The sequence below is a fragment of the Protomyctophum parallelum genome (assembly GCF_964188405.1).
Source record: "Protomyctophum parallelum genome assembly, chromosome: 10".
NCBI classification, from domain to species: domain Eukaryota; kingdom Metazoa; phylum Chordata; class Actinopteri; order Myctophiformes; family Myctophidae; genus Protomyctophum; species Protomyctophum parallelum.
The window spans coordinates 48,258,732-48,282,209 of NC_139704.1; the positions used below are offsets into that span (position 1 = coordinate 48,258,732).

Here is a 23,478-nt window from a genome sequence, read left to right on the forward strand (position 1 = left end):
AAAATGTCTACAGTAAAGCAATAACATCTACGGTCCCTTGAATGAACATTTATAAAGTAAAGCAATAAAATCTACGGTCCCTTGAATGAAAATGTCTAAAGTAAACTGTATACTGTCCCTTGAGCGAAAATTCTAAAATAAAGCAATAAAATCTACGATCGACCCCAAGTGAACATATTAAAGTAAGGCAATAAAATCTACGAAGTGAACATTGTAAAGTAAAGTAAAGCAATAAAATCTACGGTCCCTTGAGTGAAAATTCTAAAATAAAGCAACAACATCTACGCTCCCATGAGGGGATTATTAATTATTATAAGGTCTTGTGTTCCTAAATTTGTAAAAGATTAATTCCCAAACTCTGCACCTGGTTATAAAAACACAATAACTTTGACATCTACTATTAGCATCGTACGTACAGATGATGCTCCATCGTCTACCAACGTGTATCGTCCCCCATCATGTCCCCCCCGTCCATCATGTCCCCCCCGTCCATCATGTCCCCCCGTCCATCATGTCTCCCTGTCCATCATGTCTCCCCGTCCATCATGTCCCCCCTGTCCATCATGTCTCCCTGTCCATCATGTCTCCCCGTCCATCATGTCTCCCTGTCCATCATGTCTCCCTGTCCATCATGTCTCCCCGTCCATCATGTCCCCCCGTCCATCATGTCTCCCCGTCCATCATGTCCCCCCTGTCCATCATGTCTCCCCGTCCATCATGTCTCCCCGTCCATCATGTCTCCCTGTCCATCATGTCTCCCTGTCCATCATGTCTCCCTGTCCATCATGTCTCCCTGTCCATCATGTCTCCCCGTCCATCATGTCTCCCCGTCCATCATGTCTCCCCGTCCATCATGTCTCCCTGTCCATCATGTCCCCCCTGTCCATCATGTCTCCCTGTCCATCATGTCTCCCCGTCCATCATGTCTCCCTGTCCATCATGTCCCCCCTGTCCATCATGTCCCCCCTGTCCATCATGTCTCCCTGTCCATCATGTCTCCCTGTCCATCATGTCTCCCCGTCCATCATGTCCCCCCTGTCCATCATGTCTCCCCGTCCATCATGTCTCCCTGTCCATCATGTCCCCCCTGTCCATCATGTCCCCCCTGTCCATCATGTCTCCCTGTCCATCATGTCTCCCTGTCCATCATGTCTCCCTGTCCATCATGTCTCCCCGTCCATCATGTCTCCCTGTCCATCATGTCCCCCCTGTCCATCATGTCTCCCCGTCCATCATGTCTCCCTGTCCATCATGTCTCCCCGTCCATCATGTCTCCCTGTCCATCATGTCTCCCTGTCCATCATGTCTCCCCGTCCATCATGTCTCCCTGTCCATCATGTCCCCCCTGTCCATCATGTCTCCCCGTCCATCATGTCTCCCTGTCCATCATGTCCCCCCTGTCCATCATGTCTCCCTGTCCATCATGTCTCCCTGTCCATCATGTCTCCCTGTCCATCATGTCTCCCTGTCCATCATGTCTCCCTGTCCATCATGTCTCCCCGTCCATCATGTCCCCCTGTCCATCATGTCTCCCTGTCCATCATGTCTCCCTGTCCATCATGTCTCCCCGTCCATCATGTCTCCCTGTCCATCATGTCTCCCCGTCCATCATGTCCCCCTGTCCATCATGTCTCCCTGTCCATCATGTCCCCCTGTCCATCATGTCTCCCTGTCCATCATGTCTCCCCGTCCATCATGTCTCCCCGTCCATCATGTCCCCCTGTCCATCATGTCTCCCTGTCCATCATGTCTCCCCGTCCATCATGTCCCCCCGTCCATCATGCCCCCCCCGTCCATCATGTCCCCCCGTCCATCATGTCCCCCCGTCCATCATGTCCCCCCGTCCATCATGTCCCCCCGTCTCTCACATGCATGGCTTCCATGTCTATTTTAAGGGTTCCGGCCAATAGCCGGAACCTATAATACTAATACTCGGCTGCAATCCAAGACCTAAATATCCTTCATATAGTCATAGTCGTGGTCAAACCTAAATGATCCATGGATTTGAACAAGCCCGTTTCAGTATGGGCATATACTTCCTCTCAGCCGTGGCTAACCTTCCTCGATACCGGTCGACGTTCCTCTCCATTTCCCGTAACGTGAGAGATCAGGGCAGCAGTCGTCGTGCCATTTTGGCGGCAGGGGGAGTGTTCTAGTGCGTTATCGTCACAGGGGTGCCGGCTGGTTAGAACAGGACATGTTCAGGAGTTTTGGAAAGACGGGAAAAGGGGGTTCCTGACGTGATCTGAGGGGTCGGTGTCGTGAGTGGTGGGGTAACTCTAGGTAACTGGCAATGAATGGGAGTAGATTAAGGGGCAACGTCCTGGAAGATCTGGGAAGGGGATGGGGCAACGTCCTGGAAGATCTGGGAAGGGGATGGGGCAACGTCCTGGAAGATCTGGGAAGGGGATGGGGCAACGTCCTGGAAGATCTGGGAAGGGGATGGGGCAACGTCCTGGAAGATCTGGGAAGAGGATGGGGCAACGTCCTGGAAGATCTGGGAAGGGGATGGGGCAACGTCCTGGAAGATCTGGGAAGGGGATGGGGCAACGTCCTGGAAGATCTGGGAAGGGGATGGGGCAACGTCCTGGAAGATCTGGGAAGGGGATGGGGCAACGTCCTGGAAGATCTGGGAAGGGGATGGGGCAACGTCCTGGAAGATCTGGGAAGGGGATGGGGCAACGTCCTGGAAGATCTGGGAAGGGGATGGGGCAACGTCCTGGAAGATCTGGGAAGGGGATGGGGCAACGTCCTGGAAGATCTGGGAAGGGGATGGGGCAACGTCCTGGAAGATCTGGGAAGGGGATGGGGCAACGTCCTGGAAGATCTGGGAAGGGGATGGGGCAACGGCCGGGAACATCTAGGAAGGGGTAGAAGCTCGTCTGGAGAGGAGAGAAGGAAGATGGAGTAGTCTTCGGGTGAGTTAGACAAATGTATTAATTGTATTATTAGTATTTAATTGGAAGATGGGAGAACTTTGTTCATTAACTCTCTCATCAACATCTCTTAATGTGTCCAATCATCTCTTAATGTGTCCAATCCAAACATCAATAGATCCTTAGATCCTCAATATCAATATCAATCAATATCAATATCAATAGATCCTCAATATCTGCGAGGATTCTGTGGCCGAGTTCCATGGTCTCTCTGGTGTTCATCGCCTCATCCTGTGGCTCTTCTGGCTTTGCCCCGGTGTTTTCACACATATCTGTAAAGCCCGTGGCAAGATATTCCATAGGGTCATACTTTGGACACTTTGTTAGTCCTTTAACAAGACATGTCCCCAGATGGTTGTCTGTCTGTCTGTCTGTCTCTCTCTCTCACTTCGAAGGTCTCTGAAGCAAATTTTCCTTTTCATATGATGATTCATATTATTAGGATTATTATTTATTATATTATACAGTATTATATTATTAGTTTTAGTATTATTTTATATTTTACATTATTATTATTTTATTTAATATTTGAAGGTTTGAAGGTTTAATTTTAACTTTGACTCAATTTCAACTTTATTGTCACATCACAGGTTTACGGGTTTACACCCGTTAAAATGTTGTTTACATAAAAGCTCCTGTCATTTATGTATATATTATATGTATGGTGAACCTTATAAATTAAAGTTAACCATATAAAACATTGCAAGACCGAACGTCACGAGACATTTTGTTTCGCGGTTCAACTGAATGCAGGATTTGGTTCAGTCAAATTCCTCCTCTTCCTCACCTTCTCCTTCCTCCTCAGGGGAAGCGTCTTGGTATTGTTGGAACTCGGACACCAGGTCGTTCATGTTGCTCTCGGCCTCTGTGAACTCCATCTCGTCCATGCCCTCGCCCGTGTACCAGTGGAGGTAGGCCTTGCGGCGGAACATGGCCGTGAACTGCTCCGAGATGCGTTTAAAGAGCTCCTGGATGGCCGTGCTGTTGCCGATGAAGGTGGCGGCCATCTTGAGGCCGCGAGGCGGGATGTCGCAGACGGCCGTCTTGGCGTTGTTGGGGATCCACTCCACGAAGTAGCTGCTGTTCTTGTTCTGCACTTTGGTCATCTCGGACTCGACCTCCTTCATGGACATGCGTCCTCGGAACATGGTGGCGACGGTCAGATAGCGCCCGTGACGCGGATCACAGGCGGCCATCATGTTCTTGGCATCAAACATCTGCTGGATCAGCTGTGGCACGGTGAGCTGCACGTACTGCTGGCTGCCTCGGCTGGTGAGCGGAGCGAATCCAAGTAGGAAGAAATGCAGCCTGGGGAAAGGAATCATGTTTACAGCCAGCTTCCTTAGATCGGAGTTGAGCTGCCCGGGGAAGCGCAGACAGGTGGTCACGCCGCTCATGGTGGCAGAGACCAGGTGGTTGAGGTCTCCGTAGGTGGGCGTGGTGAGCTTGAGGGTGCGGAAGCAGATGTCGTACAGGGCCTCGTTGTCGATGCAGAATGTCTCGTCTGTGTTCTCGACCAGCTGGTGGACGGACAGCGTGGCGTTGTAAGGCTCAATCACCACGTCCGACACCTTAGGAGAAGGCACAACGCTGAAAGTGTTCATGATCCTGTCCGGGTATTCCTCTCGGATCTTGCTGATTACCAGGGTACCCATCCCTGATCCGGTTCCACCTCCCAGGGAGTGGGTGAGCTGGAAACCCTGGAGGCAGTCACAGTTCTCTGCCTCCTTCCTCAAGACATCCAGGACAGAGTCCACCAGCTCTGCTCCCTCAGTGTAGTGGCCCTTAGCCCAGTTGTTACCAGCGCCGGTCTGGCCAAAGACAAAGTTATCTGGTCTGAAGATCTGACCAAAAGGACTAGACCTCACGGTGTCCATGGTCCCTGGTTCCAAGTCCAACAGGACTGCCCGAGGAACATACTTTCCACTTGTCGCATGGTTGTAGTAGACGTTGATTCTTTCCAGCTGTAGATCGCTGTCCCCGTTGTATGTCCCAGTGGGGTCGACCCCATGTTCATCACTTATGACCTCCCAAAACTTGGCTCCGATTTGATTGCCACACTGGCCAGCTTGCATACTTACAATTTCCCGCATTGTCTCGAAGTGCAAAACAGACCGATCAAATATCGCAAGTACTAACTACGTTTATGTGTATGAGACTCCTAAATCTAATCTACTCCTAATCTAAAAGGTTCTAGTGAATGTTTCGAAGGCAAGCACATTATATAGCTGACCAAGCACTGGTCTGACGTCACACACAGGACAAACATAAAGCTGGGATCGCTTGACTAAGGGCCGATTCATACTCCTATTTTACCGCTGTTTCGGCGCTGTAGTGCCGAAATGATTTCGGCTCGTCAGAGATTTTCAGTAGCACCGAAGAGCCGACTTTAGGACGGTACACCCCCCCCCCCCCCGAACCTCAAATGACGTCACATTGTAGGCTCTACAGAGCCGAACCAACTTTTATTCGGCTCTAAAGTATGAAGTATGAATCGGCCCTAAGTAAGGAAAGGACCGATACTTCCAGCTGGAAGATCTGTCACACACTGGACAGGCAAAGGGTTAGGGTTAAGGTTAGGGTGTTGTCACACACTGGACAGGCAAATCTGCTTGTTACTTGTGCAAGCAGAGCGTGTACTGTGGTCGGCTGGACTGAAAGTGTTATGTATGTATGTATGGTTATAATTGGCTTTTGATGGTGACGTAATTAATGTTTCAATGTTGGGTGGGTAAAGGGTAACTTGGTGGTCCCTTATTGGATGTTGATGGTGACGTAACTAAGGTACGCTTCAAGGTACTGTAGGTATAAGGTCAAAAACTGATTTATTACAGCAGTTGTAATAGACATTAGTTAGTAGCAGTATACTTGCGCGCTCTGCTTGCGCACAAGTATGGCCTATACCTGTGTGCAAGGCGCAAGTTTGCACCTCGACAGAGTGCATTTCTAGTTAAATCTATAGGTTGAGCACTGTATAGGCTGATTAGGTATGACGTTCACCGCCGCAGAACGGAAAGCACTGCAGAGAGTGGTACGAACAGCACGGCGCATCGTGGGAGGGGAGCTTCCCCCGCTCCAGGAAACACACGAGATACGTCAGGGACATCCATCACCCCATCCAGCCATAGCCTGTTCAAGCCACTGCCACGCCCACGGCCGGGCAAACGTTACAGCATCAAGAGCAGCACCACCAGACTCTTGAAAAGTTTCTATTTGTCAACAATTAGACTGCTGCAAGAACTACTGTAGGTCTGGTGTCACTGCACGGACTGAACTGAATTTGTCTTTTGTTCTAATAGAGACTCCTTTATATTATACACGTAGTAGTTGCAACCACTATATTAATGTAAAGTATTTCATACAGCTTAAGTAAAAATCGGAACTATCCCTTTAAGACACGTGGCTCCCGACATGTTGCCAGTTAAGACACATGCGTGGCCGGTTAAGACACATGCGTGGCCGGTTAAGACACATGCGTGGACGGTTAAGACACATGCGTGGCCGGTTAAGACACATGCGTGGACGGTTAAGACACATGCATGGCCGGTTAAGACACATGCGTGGACGGTTAAGACACATGCGTGGCTGGTTAAGACACATGCGTGGCTGGTTAAGACACATGCGTGGCCGGTTAAGACACATGCGTGGCTGGTTAAGACACATGCGTGGCTGGTTAAGACACATGCGTGGCTGGTTAAGACACATGCGTGGCCGGTTAAGACACATGCGTGGCCGGTTAAGACACATGCGTGGACGGTTAAGACACATGCGTGGCCGGTTAAGACACATGCGTGGACGGTTAAGACACATGCGTGGCCGGTTAAGACACATGCGTGGACGGTTAAGACACATGCGTGGCTGGGTAAGACACATGCGTGGTCAGGTTAAGACACATGCGTGGCCGGTTAAGACACATGCGTGGCCAGGTTAAGACACATGCGTGGCCGGTTAAGACACATGCGTGGATGGTTAAGACACATGCGTGGCCGGTTAAGACACATGCGTGGACGGTTAAGACACATGCGTGGCCGGTTAAGACACATGCGTGGCTGGTTAAGACACATGCGTGGCTGGTTAAGACACATGCGTGGCCGGTTAAGACACATGCGTGGCCGGGTTAAGACACATGCGTGGCCGGTTAAGACACATGCGTGGCCGGTTAAGACACATGCGTGGCCGGTTAAGACACATGCGTGGCCGGTTAAGACACATGCGTGGCCGGTTAAGACTCACCCGTGGTTAAGGTTTGGGGTAGGGTGTCGGACTAATGCCTGTCGGTTAGTTAGTACGCTGGTGCCTTTCCCCCTTATCCCTAAACTTCTTTGCCTTTCTTGTTTTTTTTACTATTTTGAAAAAAAAAATCAAATTGTTCAAATAGCCGATCTACAAGCTCACAAGTGTCGGTGAGGAACACACAGTATGGGAGAGGCTTGTTTCAGAAAGCTATGTTAAAACACCTTGAAACAAAGAGTTAGTGAACATGGAATATTGATCAAACAACCCTGTCATACATAATACAATAACTATCCTTGTCTGCGGAACAATGGCGCCGCCTTGTGGTTGAAAGCTACCCACTGCACACCATCGCAGTTCCATTATAACTGCAGTATGCTACAGTCCATAGGTCCAAAGATCTAATAATAAATACCAAAAGTTTAATACTGCAATGAAATAAATAAATAATGCAATTAAAGAAATAATACAATTAAATATTTTTTTTATTATTATTACTTTAATTTTTGGACTTGGGACTTCCATAGCAGACAGTGGAGTTTGGGGCCATTCAGATTCACGTGAAAACATACTGTAACGCCATAATACTATTACTACACTTACACCTCAGAAACAGTTGAACAGTGACATGACGTCCAATTGTAAAATATGTTATGCTAACATAAACACACCTAAACAGAGTATAATGTTTATTCATGTGGGCAGTGGGCTGTGAGGATGCATTTTGATCAATTCAAATGAGCTTTATTGGCATGAGAAAACATGCATTGCCAAAGCAAGTGTCAAATAATAACAGTTGAAAATGGGGAAAGTGTAGAGAAAAATAAAGAACAGAGCCATTTCACATTGCCTCGTTATATACATGTTCTATAGGTTACAAAGCTTTTTTGAAACAAATAGCATAACAGCAATATTTTTACACTGTTTCCGAGGCTACTTTGGGACAAATAGCAGGACTTTCTCCTCAAGGCTAATGAAATACAATAAAAAGCCTGAGCTTTAAAGGAGAATTCCATGCTAGAATGCTTTCTTATCTTTCTTACCTTTCTTTGTAGTTGTTACGTCCCCACCAAAGAGGTCCAGGTGTTATTTTGTGCAAAAACTCCTTATTGGCTATTTTCCCTACCATAAGTCCTCAATGAATTGCATTGCATTGAATGGGAATTGAATGGGGCTATGGGGTGTTATGCTAGTTCGCTTATTTCCATCGAAAGAAGTAGTAAAGTGTGCCGCTTGGGATATTATTTACATTATGAACAGAGGATTATATACAAAGAAATTATAATTTTGAGCAATGGAAATAAGCGAATTAGCGCAACACCCCATAGCCCCATTCAATTCCCATTCAATTCAATGCAAATCATTTAGGGCTTATGGTAGGGGAAATAGAAAATAAGGAGCTTTTGCACAAAATAACACCTGGACCTCTTTGGTGGGGACGTAACAACTACAAAGAAAGGTAAGAAAGCCTTTTAGTATGGAATTCTCCTTTAAAGGACAACTTTAGTTTTTTTCAACCAAGGTTCATGTTTTAGGTTGTTATTAGAGAAACTAAAAGGTGAGTGTTAATTTTCTTTCATTTGCTGCTTTCTTTCGTTTTAGGGATTTTAGCTGTTTTTGACAGGGGGGGCGGGGGCATTCGAGCATGGGGCTAAATATGTATTTTTAACACAATTTTATGGTGATTTATTTTTTTATGGTTTACTATAGTCCTAATAAACGTCAGGAAATTACATCTGGCCACATTAGATCACAGGATCTATTGAATGTGACAAACTGACATATTGAGCTACACACAGTATAAGCCTTCCCCCAGTAGGCTACCTTCACATTCAGTAGATCCTGTGATCTAATGTGGCCAGATGTAATTTCCTGGCGTTTATTAGGACTATAGTAAATAATACAAAAAGAAATCACCATAAAATTGTGTTAAAGAATACATATTTAGCCCCATGCTCGAATGCCCCCGCCCCCTGTCAAAAACAGCTAAAATCCCTAAAACGAAAGAAAGCAGCAAATGAAAAAAGATTAACACTCACCTTTTACTTAATCTAATAACAAGCTAAAACATGAACCTTGGTTGAAAAAAACTAAAGTAGTCCTTTAAATATGTTTAAACTGTCCACCCAGTGTCTACAAAACAGTAGCACCAATGACCCGTCCCACATTTTCCATTTAACAGTAAGCTAGAAAACCACTCTGACAACGTTCCCCTTCCTCAATGCTCCACGAGGGAAGCAAAGAACGGTCATCAATGACAGTGGACGTATGAACTGAATCATTATCCACTGCCCGCTTCGCGCTCAGAAGGGAACGTCACGACTCATCATCGTGGCTAGCGAGACCAAACATTTTAGAAACTCATTTCTCAAGTCGAAAACTATAGAAATGATCCCTGAAAGTATAGTCTTGCCGTTGGAACGGGCGCGAGGGAGAGGTGATTCGTGTGAACGTCACTTAGAGTAACGGTTGGTATTACAAATAAACAAAAATGTCACTTGGACGCTCTATGGTTTAAAACGGCCATTCTTTTACACAACACACATTGAATGTGAGCACATCGACAGAGAAAGCCGTTTAAAGTCAATACTTTGATGCTAGAATATCAAATATGTAACACTACCCATAATTCACTGCGGGCGAGCGACGAATGACGCATGAACCACATGAATCATACTTATCTAAGACCCCGCCCTCTTTTGGGACCTATTGGTGGACAACAACTGCGCGTTTACGTAAATGCGAGGGGGCGGAGGCTATAGTGCTGCGAAAACATTGCAGATCTACAGGCTCACCACGCCACGCGCCACGACGCGTTGTGAGCTTGAAGATCAGCTATTTTGTTTTTTGTTTTGCAACAGAGTACAGGCTGAACTTGAAGCTCCAGTGAGAGGCAGACTGTCACTGTAGGCTACACTGTAACCAGATTTCAAAGTAACGGACTCATGGTTGAGTGGACACATTATATCTGGATTCTACTCAGCGGTGAGTTTTATTATCTTATTGATTCGTGTATTTTGTCACATTTGTCACAATGGGAGCTTGATTATGTATTTAAGAAATCGTTTTCCCAATATCATGCTATGGTTTCGCAAGATGTTGACTTTACTATATAACTTTAGGCTAGTATTATTGACTTTCTATGAAAGTTCTTATTTCAAATCTTTAAATATCTGTTGTTGACTTGTTTCGTTTGTGTTCTTGGATCTGTAACTTCTGTTATACAAACAATGATTATGTAGGCATTTATCAGAAGTTACAGTAAGCACTGAAGCAGGGTAGAATCACAGGTAAACCAAGGACCTATGTATGTTGGCTTTATAGAAGTGTATATTTGTACGTCTCTAAATGTTTTGATGAATTGAACAAGGTGGACCCTCTTGTAAACTGTATTAATAAAGTATATCTTTATTGGGTCGTCCACTCACAGTTAACAACAGTCTTTGTACTGGGTTGTGCTTGAATTGTAGGCTACTGTAATTCTGCAAACTGTTAATGAATATTTAAATCAACCAATCAATCAATCTACTCTAAACCAGACAACCAGTGGTTTTCAACCCCTTTCAGATCAAGGTCCATTTGATGATGACATTTAGCCCATCAGACTCAGACCCAAAACGAACCCATTCTGACCTGAGATCAGATTCTAAAAATGTCTATTACATCCTGACAGTTTCATTATTAACCCATTCTGACCTGAGATCAGATTCTAAAAGTGTCTTCGGTTTTTCAAAAATAGCAGACCTACAAGCTCGTATCGCGCCACTCGGTGGCGCGATATGAGCTTGTAGATCTGCTATTTTTCAATAGATAAAGCATAACATGATGCCAACACCAAATTGGGTGCCCGGTCAGAATGGGTTAAGAGTGTGTCCAGTACAATTCCACGATGTTAATGTACCATAATAGGAGAGATAACAGGCAAACGTAGATCAAAATATCAGTTATTCTACATCCTCTAATTGTTTTAGACGTAAATTAAGTAGATAAATGCAGATGTTTAACAATAATTTAGCTATATAGAGAGCGTAAATGATTGCTTTCAAGGGGTTCCAGGGGGTCCCCCAGTTAAATGATGGAGAGTTGGTAACCAAATGGACAGATCTCATAGATCTCCATTCCAACGCTAGAGTGCGTAAAATGAAACTAAATGGTTTCATTGTATTCTCTCAAGAGTTAAATTATTGTTAAACATCTGCATTACTCGACTTACAAGAAGTCTACACAAGTCGAGAATGTAGAACAATTGTTATTTTGATCAACGTTTGCCTGTCTGTTATCTCTTGTATGGTACCAACATCAATACAGCATGGAATTGTGGACAAAAAGTGTATTCAACAACAACAATATTCTTAGCTTTGGGTCTGAGAGGCTAAATCTCAACTGAATCAAATGGTGGTCCCGTGGCTCAAATGCAGAATGAATAATGGACCTTGATATCTGAAAACTAAAAGGGTTGAACTTGATAAGTAGTAGTAAGTAGCCTTGCCGAGCCATGAGGCCCATAGGGCAGGAGCCTATCTCCTGTTTCTGTAGCGTGAGGCAGCTTGATGTACAAGTACACCCCCTGGACATGACGCTAGTATGTCGCAGGGACTTATACCCCCAATCCAACCCTTGATGCTGAGTGTCAAGCAGGGAGGCACTGGGTCCCATTTTTAGAGTCTTTGGTATGACCGGGCCAGGGATTGAACCCCGATCTCCCAGTGTCAGGGCGGACACTCTAACCACAAGAGCTGAACTTGATAACCACTAGAATAAAGAACAGTTAAACAAGTTACAAAACATAATGACCAGAGTCGATCAGTCTCTACACACAGTTCTCAGTCAACAATGATAACAAGGTGAAGGGTGCTGTAGGGTTATCGGGGTGAAATTAATTGACCGTTGTCCCCTTGGTAACCTTTTTCTTGTAAAAAAAATACCTGTGATCTGTCCTGTTATCTGGTCTACGTGCATCAAAGCAAGAACGTAGTAAACTCCAGCTTGCTCAGAACAGGGCGGCAAGACTATAGCACAGGGGTACTCAACTGGTGGTCCGCGGTCCACGACCGGACCGCGGACCACCTCTCTGCGGACCCTAGGCAAAAAAAGAAAGAAAAACTCAGGCCAGGCCAGCCACAGTCAATTTCAATTCAATTCAGGCAGTGTTGCTGCAGCACAACTATACATTGTGTGTCTTATGTTAATGGAGGGAAGAAGTTAATAATATAAATAACATCAGATGGTACATTTCTCATGTGAAATTGCTGCAAAGGCCCCCAAAATGTCCCCCAAGGGCCCCCAAAGTGTGATTTGGATTTGGAGTTCCACTCCGGGCCTGCACTCTGCACCCCATTATTGGTTGGGTGGAAGGCGATCTGATTTGTATAAGCTTGGCTTGACCATACTAAACGGGCATAGAGCCCCGCTCTCCGATGGACGCCGCGCATGGGACGGGACCTCGGTCTTATTCAAAAAAATATTTGTGGACCTTCATAATTTCTAGTTGAGGACCCCTGCTATAGCACATTGCTCTGTCGGGACTATAGTGTGGAATGGATGCTATGCCTGCCAGGCTGTCATGGATGAGGGTGAATGAAAGACTGGCATACAGGCTCATTCTGTTTTTAACCCATTTTGGTGTCAGCATCATGTTATGCTTTAGCTATTTAAAAATAGCAGATCTACAAGCTCATATCGCGCCACCGAGTGGCGCGATACGAGCTTGTAGGTCTGCTACTTTTGAAAAAAATCGAAGAACGACTGACATTTTTAGAATCTGATCTCAGGTCAGAATGGGTTCATCAGACCAGTGTGTGTCCAGTGGAAACCTCGTATGAATCTGATCTCAGGTCAGAATGGGTTAAAGAATGTGCATTCCTCACAGAAACCCCTTCATTTTGTTTCTACAGTTATGAAAGACATGATTACAATACTAGCCAACACTAGCAGCACCCTGACTCTGTTTGACCAGAATGAAACAGAGCCTTCATTAGTGTCATCTGTAACACCTGAAGGAAGTGGGGAGTAACGGAAAGGGCCCGGAAGTAGGAAGAGTTACTCTGTGTGCACACAGAGCTATTTGAGCTATTTCTGATTGCAACCCAATGCCAAGACAAATGCCTCAAAATGTACCATGTAAGCATAACTGATGTTGTTGGGACTAGTTTAGCCTAGTATTATTACACAACTGTCAACTACACAAGTATAGGCTAATAAGGGGTGCGTTCGGAAACTCGCACTGAGCGCACCGGTGTGCCCTCTTTGTCGTTCATATGTTCGGTGCACTTACTTGGTGCGTTGTCGTTCGAGAATCTGGGGCAGTGCGGGGCGCACCGGGGCAGTGCGCTGCGGGGCACTCAGCACACCCGGGGCGGGTGGGTGGGTATGCTGAGTGCCCGGCGCACTCACCGCCCGGTCCGACCCTACTAAAGGCCTATTCATAGTCTGGATTTTCGGTGGTGAGGTGACCACCACCGCTCCGGTGGTGAGGTGACCACCGCTCCGGTGGTGAGCTGACCACCGGAGCTGAAACAACGTTGAGCGGTGGTGAGTAAAAAACAGAGAGAAGGGCTGGAGCGGTGGCGGTGGCTTGCTCTTCACCACGGCTCAGTGACGCCATGTTGTAGTTCGGTGGTGGTCACCTAACCACCGCAAAATCCAGACTATGTATGAGCCTAAAGAAGAAGAAAATGGAATTTTGACAAAAAGGTCCACCCCGAGCCAGCATGGAGATGACCCCTGACCCCTGGCAGACGTTATATTCCTTATTTCTCACGCGTGTGGCATTAAAGTGTAAATCCTTCTGTTGTTCTCGGAGCAGGTGTGTGGACAGACGCGAGGAGAGACAGACGGACGGACGGATGGGTGCCCAGGGCTCCGCGTTGGACAGGGGGGGCGGCGTCGGGGGGACACAGCAGCGGGTGGTCCACGTGGTGGTGGTGGGCGGCGGCTTCGGAGGGATCGCCGCCGCCCTGCAGCTGAAGTCCCGCCGCGTCCCGTTCACCCTGGTGGACCAGCGCGACGCCTTCCACCACAACGTGGCGGCGCTTCGCGCCTCGGTGCAGCCCGGTGCGTACGGACGGACGGCTCCATGACATGGCTTTTCTTTTCTTTTTTGCTTTTCTTTTAGCTTGCAAATGAAAACAGGCAAAATCCCTCATTGCTGGCAAATTGTTATGTGACGTCATACCGGTATGGAGCGTCGCAGTCCCTCCCCCTTTCAGAACAACGAGTGGCCCAGGAAATGGTTCTCCATTCATTTTCTCCATAGGCTTTTCCTAAAGTATTTATTTAAAGACGGTTACGCCGCGGACAAAACCAACTCGGATCGTGACAAATCACGACAATGAACACAATGTTTTGGGCCGATCAAATAATTTATAAGAAGAAAAACAACAAAAAAAGTGTTGTAACCTGCCGTTTTTTTTCTACTTTCTAATTATTTGTTTGGCCCAAAACATTGTGTTCATTGTCATGATTTGTCACGATCCGAGTTGTCTTTGTCCGCGGCGTAAACGTCTTTAAATAAATACTTTCTGAAAAGTCTATGAGGAAAATGAACGGCGATTTATTTTCCGGGTCTCTCGAGGGGGCGGGACTGCGACGCTCTATATGGTATTTGTGGACTGTTACATCACAGTCCACAGGAAAATCATGAGCCATTGTTTGAGCCAGAAAACCCCAGACCACAGGAAAATCTACTGAATGTTAAATGTTCATGTTCAATTGAGCTCAAATTACAAAAACAATGAGCAGACTGAACAGGGTTTGGAACACTGATAAATGGGTTCTCTGTTTTACGGTATGACAACCAGTGTCCATTTAAACCAGGGAGTGTACAAAGAGAACCACTAGTACTCATGGACCTGTAGATTTAGCTCTAACTCTAAAGCCTATAGTAATGACCTGACCTGTAACCTTTTTTTTTAAACAGTAGCTGCCACTGTTTGCCTTTGGACTGTACAGTATGTTTGTCATGCTCTCACGGTGTCTGGAGTTCACTGTCATCACTGCTCCCCCCCCCCCCCCCCCCCCCACACACACACGCAGGGTTCGCCCAGAAGACCTTCATTCCGTATGCAGAGACCTTCGGGGACAGTTTCGTTCAGGGCAGAGTGGAGCGAGTGGACACCGAGAGGCAGACCGTCATACTGGGAGGAGGACAGGTAAGCTCTGGGACCCCGAGGGCTAAACTACAGGGGTAAACTACAGGGTACTGGGAGGAGGGCAGGTGGGACCCAGAGGGCGGTGTTCGGGTGGCGCAGTCAGTGGTAAAGTAGGGGAGAACACTCAGGGACGTGAACACATAGACATCAAAGGGGGCTTCAGCCCCTGCCCGTTTACCCGTCTGTAAAACAACTGCCCTCTCCAGACCACGAATGCAGCATTTACTGTATACATGGTGACAGAAATGCAAAATGCACTCCTCTCCTTTCCATGCCATGCCGGAAGGAAGGCAGCATTCAGGAGAATTGATTTTTTTCCCCCGAAAGTCTCCTGAACTTGAACACAGTATTTTGCGTTGAACAAATGTGTTTATAAATCCATGTCGTTACACACCTGCATCTCCACTAGCTATAGAGTGCAGGGTTGCGCCCCGAAAATAGCTGATCTACAAGCTCTCAATGAGTCATGCTGTGACGTGTTGTGAGCTGGTAGATCTTCTATTTTTGTCCAAATTGCCCTCTTGGGACACTCTCTGCATGTCCCTGGTGGTAACACAAGTGACCGTGTGGCTCAAATTGTCCCAGTTGATATTTTAATGTTTCAAGTTTAATTAAAGGTCATTCAGCAAAGCTAGGACAAAATGAAAAATATATATATATGAATAGTGGTGGTCTTAAAAAAAGCACAGATTATGAAAGACCCTTGACCCTTGACCCCGGTCACTCACTGTTTGAACTGTATCAGGCAGACGGTACAGAGTGATCAAGTTCAGGGACCAACAGATTCAACAACAATAACAGCTTCTGTCCCACAGCGGTAGTTGCACACAATGCTGCTAAGAAATGATCCGTTGTTGCGATACATGTTTTGTTCTTTTCTTCTGATGTCTTAACCCATTCTGACCTGAGATCAGATTCATACGAGGTTTCCGCCGGACACACACTGGTCTGATGAACCCATTCTGACCTGAGATCAGATTCTAAAAAATGTCAGTCGTTCTTCGATTTTTCAAAAATAGCAGACCTACAAGCTCGTATCGCGCCACTCGGTGGCGCGATATGAGCTTGTAGATCTGCTATTTTTCAATAGCTAAAAGCATAACATGATGCTGACACCAAAATGGGTGCCCGGTCAGAATGTGCAATAAGGGTTTGTGCAACAACAGCTGCAATTACATGTTTTTGTGCAATATAATATGCCTAGTGCTACAGGGGTTGTGCAATAACGGGAAGTGTTTTGTTGTTTCATAGTTTTAGCTTCATGTTGTTTTGTGATAGGATGCACTGATTGGTTGGCAGTGGCACTTTTAATTCCGTTGTACATGTTATGTTACAATGACAATAAAGATTATCTATCTATTCTAGTTTTCATTCTACAAAAACAAAAACCAGCATAGACCAAAATCTCACTGAGGGATACGATTTGATTATTATGTTTCATATACAGTAGCTAAACAGCATCCATGTATACAATACTGAGTTCAAAGCATTACAAACTAGAAAAAGTGCCCTTCCGGGCACAGGTCTCCACCAGGTTATCCACAGATCCGTGCAGTTAGAGGTAAAAACACTTTTCGGCCAGTTATAGCGCCACCTTGAGGCTGAGTTGAAATTGTTCATGTGGCATTTCGTCCTGGGCCTAGTGGGAATGTGGGTGCACAATTTCACGGAAATCACGCGATGTGTTCATGATTTGCAGCATTTTGTTTGAAACTGAGCACTCCTGTGAACTTTGGAAGCCAATCTTAACCAATCAGGATGGAGTCTGATAAATCTGAAAGACCCGTTTCGTTGAATGGCTCTAGAGAGACTGTGTACCAATTTGCGTGATGTTTGGACAAAATCTGTAGGTGTACTGTGCAAAAACTTGTTTTGCACAAAGCGGCCTCCTGGTGGCGCTATAACAGGCCGTTCTGGAAAGTTTGGGGCAGAGGTTCATGGTTGGCATCCAGGGAGTGTGTGTGCAAAATATGGCATCGAAAAACTTGTTTTGCACAAAGCGGCCTCCTGGTGGCGCTATAACAGGCCGTTCTGGAAAGTTTGGGGCAGAGGTTCATGGTTGGCATCCAGGGAGTGTGTGTGCAAAATATGGCATCGACCGGGTTAACGGTGGCCGAGATTAGCTGTTCACGGACACACGGACACACGGACGGACACGCGGACGGACGGAGTGCAAAACATACTCTCCCCACATGCCTTCGGCCTGGTGGAGACAACAAATCTATAACTGTAAATGACGTAGTTACTTCAGCGAATGAGACGGTGAGGGGCGAACAGGTTCAGTTTAGCGAGACAGGTACAATGAAACAATGTCCACGTCTCGCATCCTTGGTGATTTAATGTTTGTTTTACAAACACCTTTCCGGTTCATGTTCTCAACACAGATTTAAAACAACACATCGCTCGACAAATAAGACACTGAATCACACACACACACACACACACACACACACAGTGGCGTGCACAGACATTTAGAGGGGCAGGTGCTCAAGTGAAAAAAAAGGGGCACCTTGTGCAGCGCATTTTGGGGCGGGAACACATTTTGGTGCTTTAGCTATTGAAAAATAGCAGATCTACAAGCTCATAGCGTGCCACCGAGTGGCGCGCTACGAGCTTGTAGGTCTGCTATTTTTCTTTAATCGAATAACCACTGACACAGAAACATAGCTTTAGATTGTGGGGGCCTAAATAATATAGTAGAAGCGTTTTTTTTTAATCAAGATTTGATCAATGTCACCGCATGGTCCACACACTACAAATTAAGAAAAATAAACTTTTTTTCTTTTTTTTTAAGAGCAAAATTGCCAAAAGGGCAGGGGGTGCTCTAGCACCCCCTAGTGTCTATCTGTGCACGCCACTGCACACACACACACGGCTGAACACCGTGTGGCTTAATTTCCCCTTTGGCACACAACACACCAGGCTCTACTACACAGCAGCCAGACTGGGTGAAATTCTTTATTTTTTATGCACGATGGGAACTATGCACAAAAAACGAATTTGACCCACTTTACTTGTAAAACTGTGATGCTACAATAAAGATGATTCTGGAAAGAAAGTATAGATAGGCCTCTTCCTAACTTCCCTCACATGTCTGTTTATTGTAGTTTCACTAAGTAAGAGACCACACACACACACACACCTCTGCTTGAGTTTGACAGTTTATTGAAACAAAATGAGATGAATGTGGAATGGGATGAATGAGGAACCCAAGGTTAGGGCGAGAGCCGTGAGACTCGGGGTGGGGGCGATTCCTAGAGAAATAGAGACAGAAGGAAGAGCGAGAATGGAGGAGGAGGTCAGGGTGGAGGAGGAGGACGATGAATTTGAACGCAGTGAATGGCAGAAATAGAACGATCTACAAGAGCAGAGTACTCACGACCCGCGTTTGATCTGTTGTTGTGAAGCAGAACAGACAAGCCGGGGCCGAGACATCACAGGTGTATTTACACGGTGGTGATTGCAGCAGGGATTGGCTGTGGAGAGTGGAGGCAGGTGTTGTGGATACAGGGTGATTGTGAACGGGGGAGTGGCTAATGAGTGAGGGTGTGGTAGATAGGGAGGTGGCCGTGCTAAGCAGAGGGGGGTCTCTAGTCTACTCCTGAACACAACTACATTAATGGATTGCAGAGCATTTGCCTGTCTCCGCCAGGAGAGGGAGACAACACACACAAAACGTATGGGCAGTCATGTACTTTGCATATTTTGCAGAAATAGTTTGCAGAATTACAGTAACATTTAAAGCACAAACTCAATACAAAGACTGTTAACTGTGAGTGGACGACCCAATTAAGCATTACACTTGTTTACAACAGAGTCCACCTTGTTCAATTCATCAAAACATTTAGAGACGTTGTTTGATGAATTGAACATGGTGGACCCTGTTGTAAACAAGTGTAATGCTCAATTGGGTCGTCCACTCACAGTTGACAGTCTTTGTATTGAGTTTGTGCTTAAAATGTACTGTAATTCTGCAAACTGTTAATAAATATTTCAATCAATCAATCAGACGTACAAATAGACACTTCTATATAGTTAAAGAACAGAACAGGAATTCATCATAAAGGAGGTAAAAAGAGAAAAGAAACATATACAGTGAGGGGGAAAAGGGGGGGGGGCGGTGGGGGGGGGATTCAGATTTTACGGGGGCCAGTTTCGATTGTAAAGTACTGTAAAGTAACTAAGTTGAAGTACTGTACAATTTTGAGGTAACTTCTTTTGAGTATTTCCAATTTTCAGTACTTTTACTTCTACTCCACTACATCTCAGAGGCAAATATTGTACTTTTACTCCACTACAGTTATTTGAAAACTTTAGTTTACTAGTTACTTTGTAGATTTAGATTATTATTACAAAACATGCATTAACCACTTCAGCCCCAGATATACAGTATTTTCTATTTTTGCTATTTTCAAAAGATTATTATACATTTGATAACTTTGAATGGAACATTCTGCATAATTAGTACTTTTACTTATTTGGGTACTTTAAGTACATTTTGAAGCCAATACTTTTGTACTTTTACTTACTGAATTCTAAGACTTTTATTTGTAACAGAGTATTTCTATATTGCAGTATTGATACTTTTACTTAATACAAGAATGTGAGTACTTTATCCACCACTGGAATTTAACTGAATTCTGTGTTTTGTTTTGTTCTCCTTCCCATCAGGAGATCCAGTTCTCTCATCTGGTTCTGTGTACTGGGACTGACGGGCCTTTCCCTGGGAAGTACAACAGCCTGGCCTCCTACCACACTGCCATCCACAAGTACCAGGAGTTTGTCAACGAGGTACAGTTACAGTACACGTACAGTTGTACAGTTGTCTATACAGTAAAATAGACAATCTACAAGCCCACAACGTGGCGTGATGTGACACGTTGTGAGCTTGCAGATCGGCTATTTTAAAACGATAATCGAAAAATTAAATTGGGAAGCGAGCCCAAATAAGCAACTAAACTTTAGAAACAAGCCAAAATGAAGAAGAAGGAAAAAAAAGACAAACAGCAACACGCAACTATACCAACATTTTAGCAACTTTTACAGGAAATCAAGCCACCCGTCCTCATACACTGTATAAAAGCAACACAGCAGTATGGCTCCGTACTCCTTCTGGGGTTCTGTCTACACTCAACAACAATGCCTCGTCCTCCACTGAAGAAGAAAATGGTAAAATGGTGCATTTATATATAGTGCTTTTATCCAAAGCGCTTTACATAGATTGTGTATTGCATTCACACACACCGATGGCGGCGGAAACCATGCAAGGCACCAACCTGCCCATTATCGGGGGTTCAGCGTCTTGCTCAAGGACACTTCGACAGTAACTCTGGGGGAGGAGACCACAGGGATCGATCTGGGAACCTCACGTACCCATCTGGCCTTTCTACCTCTGAGCCACTACCTCCCTAAAGCCCAACACACACCCATTCTACCTCTGAGCCACTACCTCCCTAAAGCCCAACACACACCGCGTGTGCAGCGACGCGTGTACAGGCGTTGCCGCGCGGCGGAAAATAGAACAGTGGCGTATCGGAGCGTCAGGCGAGGCGTGAACGCGCGTTGGACGCCGCCGGTGTGGGATAGGTTCATTGAAAATAACGTAGGCGGCTGTTTTGACGTGCGGTCGTTCGCAGACGGTGTGTGTAGGGCTTAAGCTATACCTCCCCCTGCCGAAAGAAATCATTCAAAGCAAACAGTGGATGCCCAGCTAGCTATGCAAGCTGCCACTCCCTGAAGTATATTACAATTATATATTAATATTAATCACACATTAAGTTCATTAAGAAGATATTTTCTTAATGCTGCATGGTTCTCGTCATGCTGTCAGCTGTCGGCTGTTTGTTCTGTGCACATGTACAGTATGCACACATGTAGGCACCGTATGCGAGACAATTGAATTTATAGCTTTACGATACATACTGTACATACATGTCTAGTGGCGTTGTGTTGTGGTCGGTTCGGTGGGTCCAGATCCAGGCAGCAGACACGGTGCTGGTGGTCGGAGGAGGCTCGACCGGCGTGGAGATGGCTGCCGAGGTCAAGACGGAACACCCAGGCAAGAAGGTGAGGGTCCGTGGTAGCTGGGGTGGAGAAGGGTGAGCAGCAAGTCATTCTGACCTGAGATCAGATTCATACGAGGTTTCCACTGGACACACACTGGTCTGATCAACCCATTCTGACCTGAGATCAGATTCTAAAAATGTCAGTCGTTCTTCGATTTTTCAAAAAATAGCAGACCTACAAGCTCATAGCGCGCCACTCGGTGGCGCGCTATGAGCTTGTAGATCTGCTATTTTTCAATAGCTAAAGCATAACATGATGCTGACACCAAAATGGGTTCCTGCGCAGAAAGGTTTAAGCAGACAGCAGCACAGCAGTATCAGTGTTCAGCAGCAAGCAGGGATGAGCAGTGCAAACCTCCAGTTTAAATAGCCGGTATGAAAATGGAATGAGTGCGTGTGATTGGCTGAAGTGAATCATGTGAATGAGAACGTGATGCTGAGGCGGACCAATCAATGGCCGCCGGCAACTCAACTGAGGTTTCCTGACTGAACTTGCTCTGCGCATGTCTGTGACATCATGTCTGTGATATCATGTCTGTGACATCATGTCTGTGACATCATGTCTGTGACATCATGTCTGTGACAGGCGCGATGCTCATGTACATGAGGCTTAGAAACAGGATTCCAACACAATTTTGTACCAATGAATTCCCCAAACTTTTCCAGAATAATTATTCCAATTTCCAGGCCTATATACAGTACTGTAACAATAATTCAACGCAACAATGACACTCTTACTCCTATGTGCGTGTGTGTGTGTGTGTGTGTGTGTGTGTGTGTGTGTGTGTGTGTGCATGTGCGTGCCTGCGTGCGTGTGTTGTCAGGTGATCCTGGTCCATTCCCACGTGGGTCTGGGCGACCCGGAGCTTCTCCCCAGCGTGAGACGACAGGCCAAAGAAATCCTGCTGGAGAAAGGAGTCAAACTCATTCTGGGTAAACACACAACACGGTCACATGTCCTAGGACCAGCCAATAGGGAGTGGGGATCAACGTCATGTGATTATTTGTTTGGCCCTGCAAAAAAAAACCTCAGATCTTGTGTCTCAAAGAACACAATTTTTTGGCCAAATGAATCACAGAAGGTTGTGGTGGTTGTTGCAATCACCTGCACTTCAATACTGTAGGCTACTTCACCACTATGTTGCACTATGACAAAATAAACCCATGAAATGTAACATGTAGCATGCCCAATGCAGTTCCAATGGTGAGCTGTGTTGCATGTTTTCACCCCATGTAATTAGGTAAAGTTTCCTTAAGTTGTGGCAAATGCTTACCACTAGCTTTCTTCACAGATGTGTTAATAAAGGTGTCTACTATCACAGAAAAATGTGTCTGTGAAGAAAGCTAGTGGTAAGCATTTTTCCCCAGATTTGCCACAACTTAATGTAACCTTACCTAACTAATGAAGCAATGGAGGATTCAAGCAAGCCTCGAAAGACCCGTAAATAACCTGCATGCATGTCTCAAAGAATACACTAACGTGTAGATCAAAGAATACAAATAACACAACTGTAGATCAGGGTCGGCAGCCTTTTTGACATGACGTGCCCAAGTTTTTATTTTCTTGATAGTCAGTGAGTCATATCAACATTAAGTTTAATTGCTAATGATTAATTGACTACTAGTGCTTTGTTTTACCTGGGTCAGTAAAGCTGTTGTCTTGTTGTGATAGGTCAGAAGGTGACCAGCCTGGGCCAGTAGTAATGTTATTGTCATGGTCTCATCATGTCAGAAGGTGACCAGCCTGGGTCAGTAGTAATGTTATTGTCATGGTCTCGTCATGTCATGTCAGAAGGTGACCAGTCTGGGCCAGTAGTAATGTTATTGTCATGGTCTCATCATGTCAGAAGGTGACCAGCCTGGGTCAGTAGTAATGTTATTGTCATGGTCTCGTCATGTCAGAAGGTGACCAGCCTGGGCCAGTAGTAATGTTATTGTCATGGTCTCGTCATGTCAGAAGGTGACCAGTAGTAATGTTATTGTCATGGTCTCGTCGTGTCAGGTCAGAAGGTGACCAACCTGGCCGACCTGGAGCTCAACGTCACCCAGAAGGACCGCTCGGTGACCACGGACACAGGCTCAGAGCTGAAGGCT

The 23,478-nt window shown here is 45.8% G+C and overlaps 2 protein-coding genes across 2 annotated transcripts in view; one reads left to right on the plus strand and one right to left on the minus strand.

The window, feature by feature from the left end:
- Window positions 1–3,697: 3,697 nt before the first annotated feature.
- LOC310866176 (tubulin beta chain-like) lies at window positions 3,698–5,029 on the minus strand (the record flags this gene model as incomplete). The annotated part of the gene is made up of 1 exon (XM_083775621.1): window positions 3,698–5,029. The coding sequence occupies one exon, from the start codon at window positions 5,027–5,029 to the stop codon at window positions 3,698–3,700; it is 1,332 nt and encodes a 443-aa protein (XP_083631747.1).
- Window positions 5,030–10,134: 5,105 nt separating this feature from the next.
- aifm2 (AIF family member 2) overlaps window positions 10,135–23,478 on the plus strand; it is a 17,589-nt gene continuing 4,245 nt past the window's right edge. The window contains exons 1-7 of the mRNA XM_083775622.1: window positions 10,135–10,154; window positions 13,975–14,222; window positions 15,204–15,319; window positions 19,991–20,110; window positions 21,293–21,385; window positions 22,209–22,317; window positions 23,387–23,478. The exon at window positions 23,387–23,478 is cut by the window's right edge and continues 61 nt beyond it. Coding sequence (XP_083631748.1) covers window positions 14,015–14,222; window positions 15,204–15,319; window positions 19,991–20,110; window positions 21,293–21,385; window positions 22,209–22,317; window positions 23,387–23,478 — 738 coding nt within the window. The 5' untranslated portion in view covers window positions 10,135–10,154; window positions 13,975–14,014. The remainder of the gene's footprint in view (window positions 10,155–13,974; window positions 14,223–15,203; window positions 15,320–19,990; window positions 20,111–21,292; window positions 21,386–22,208; window positions 22,318–23,386) is intronic.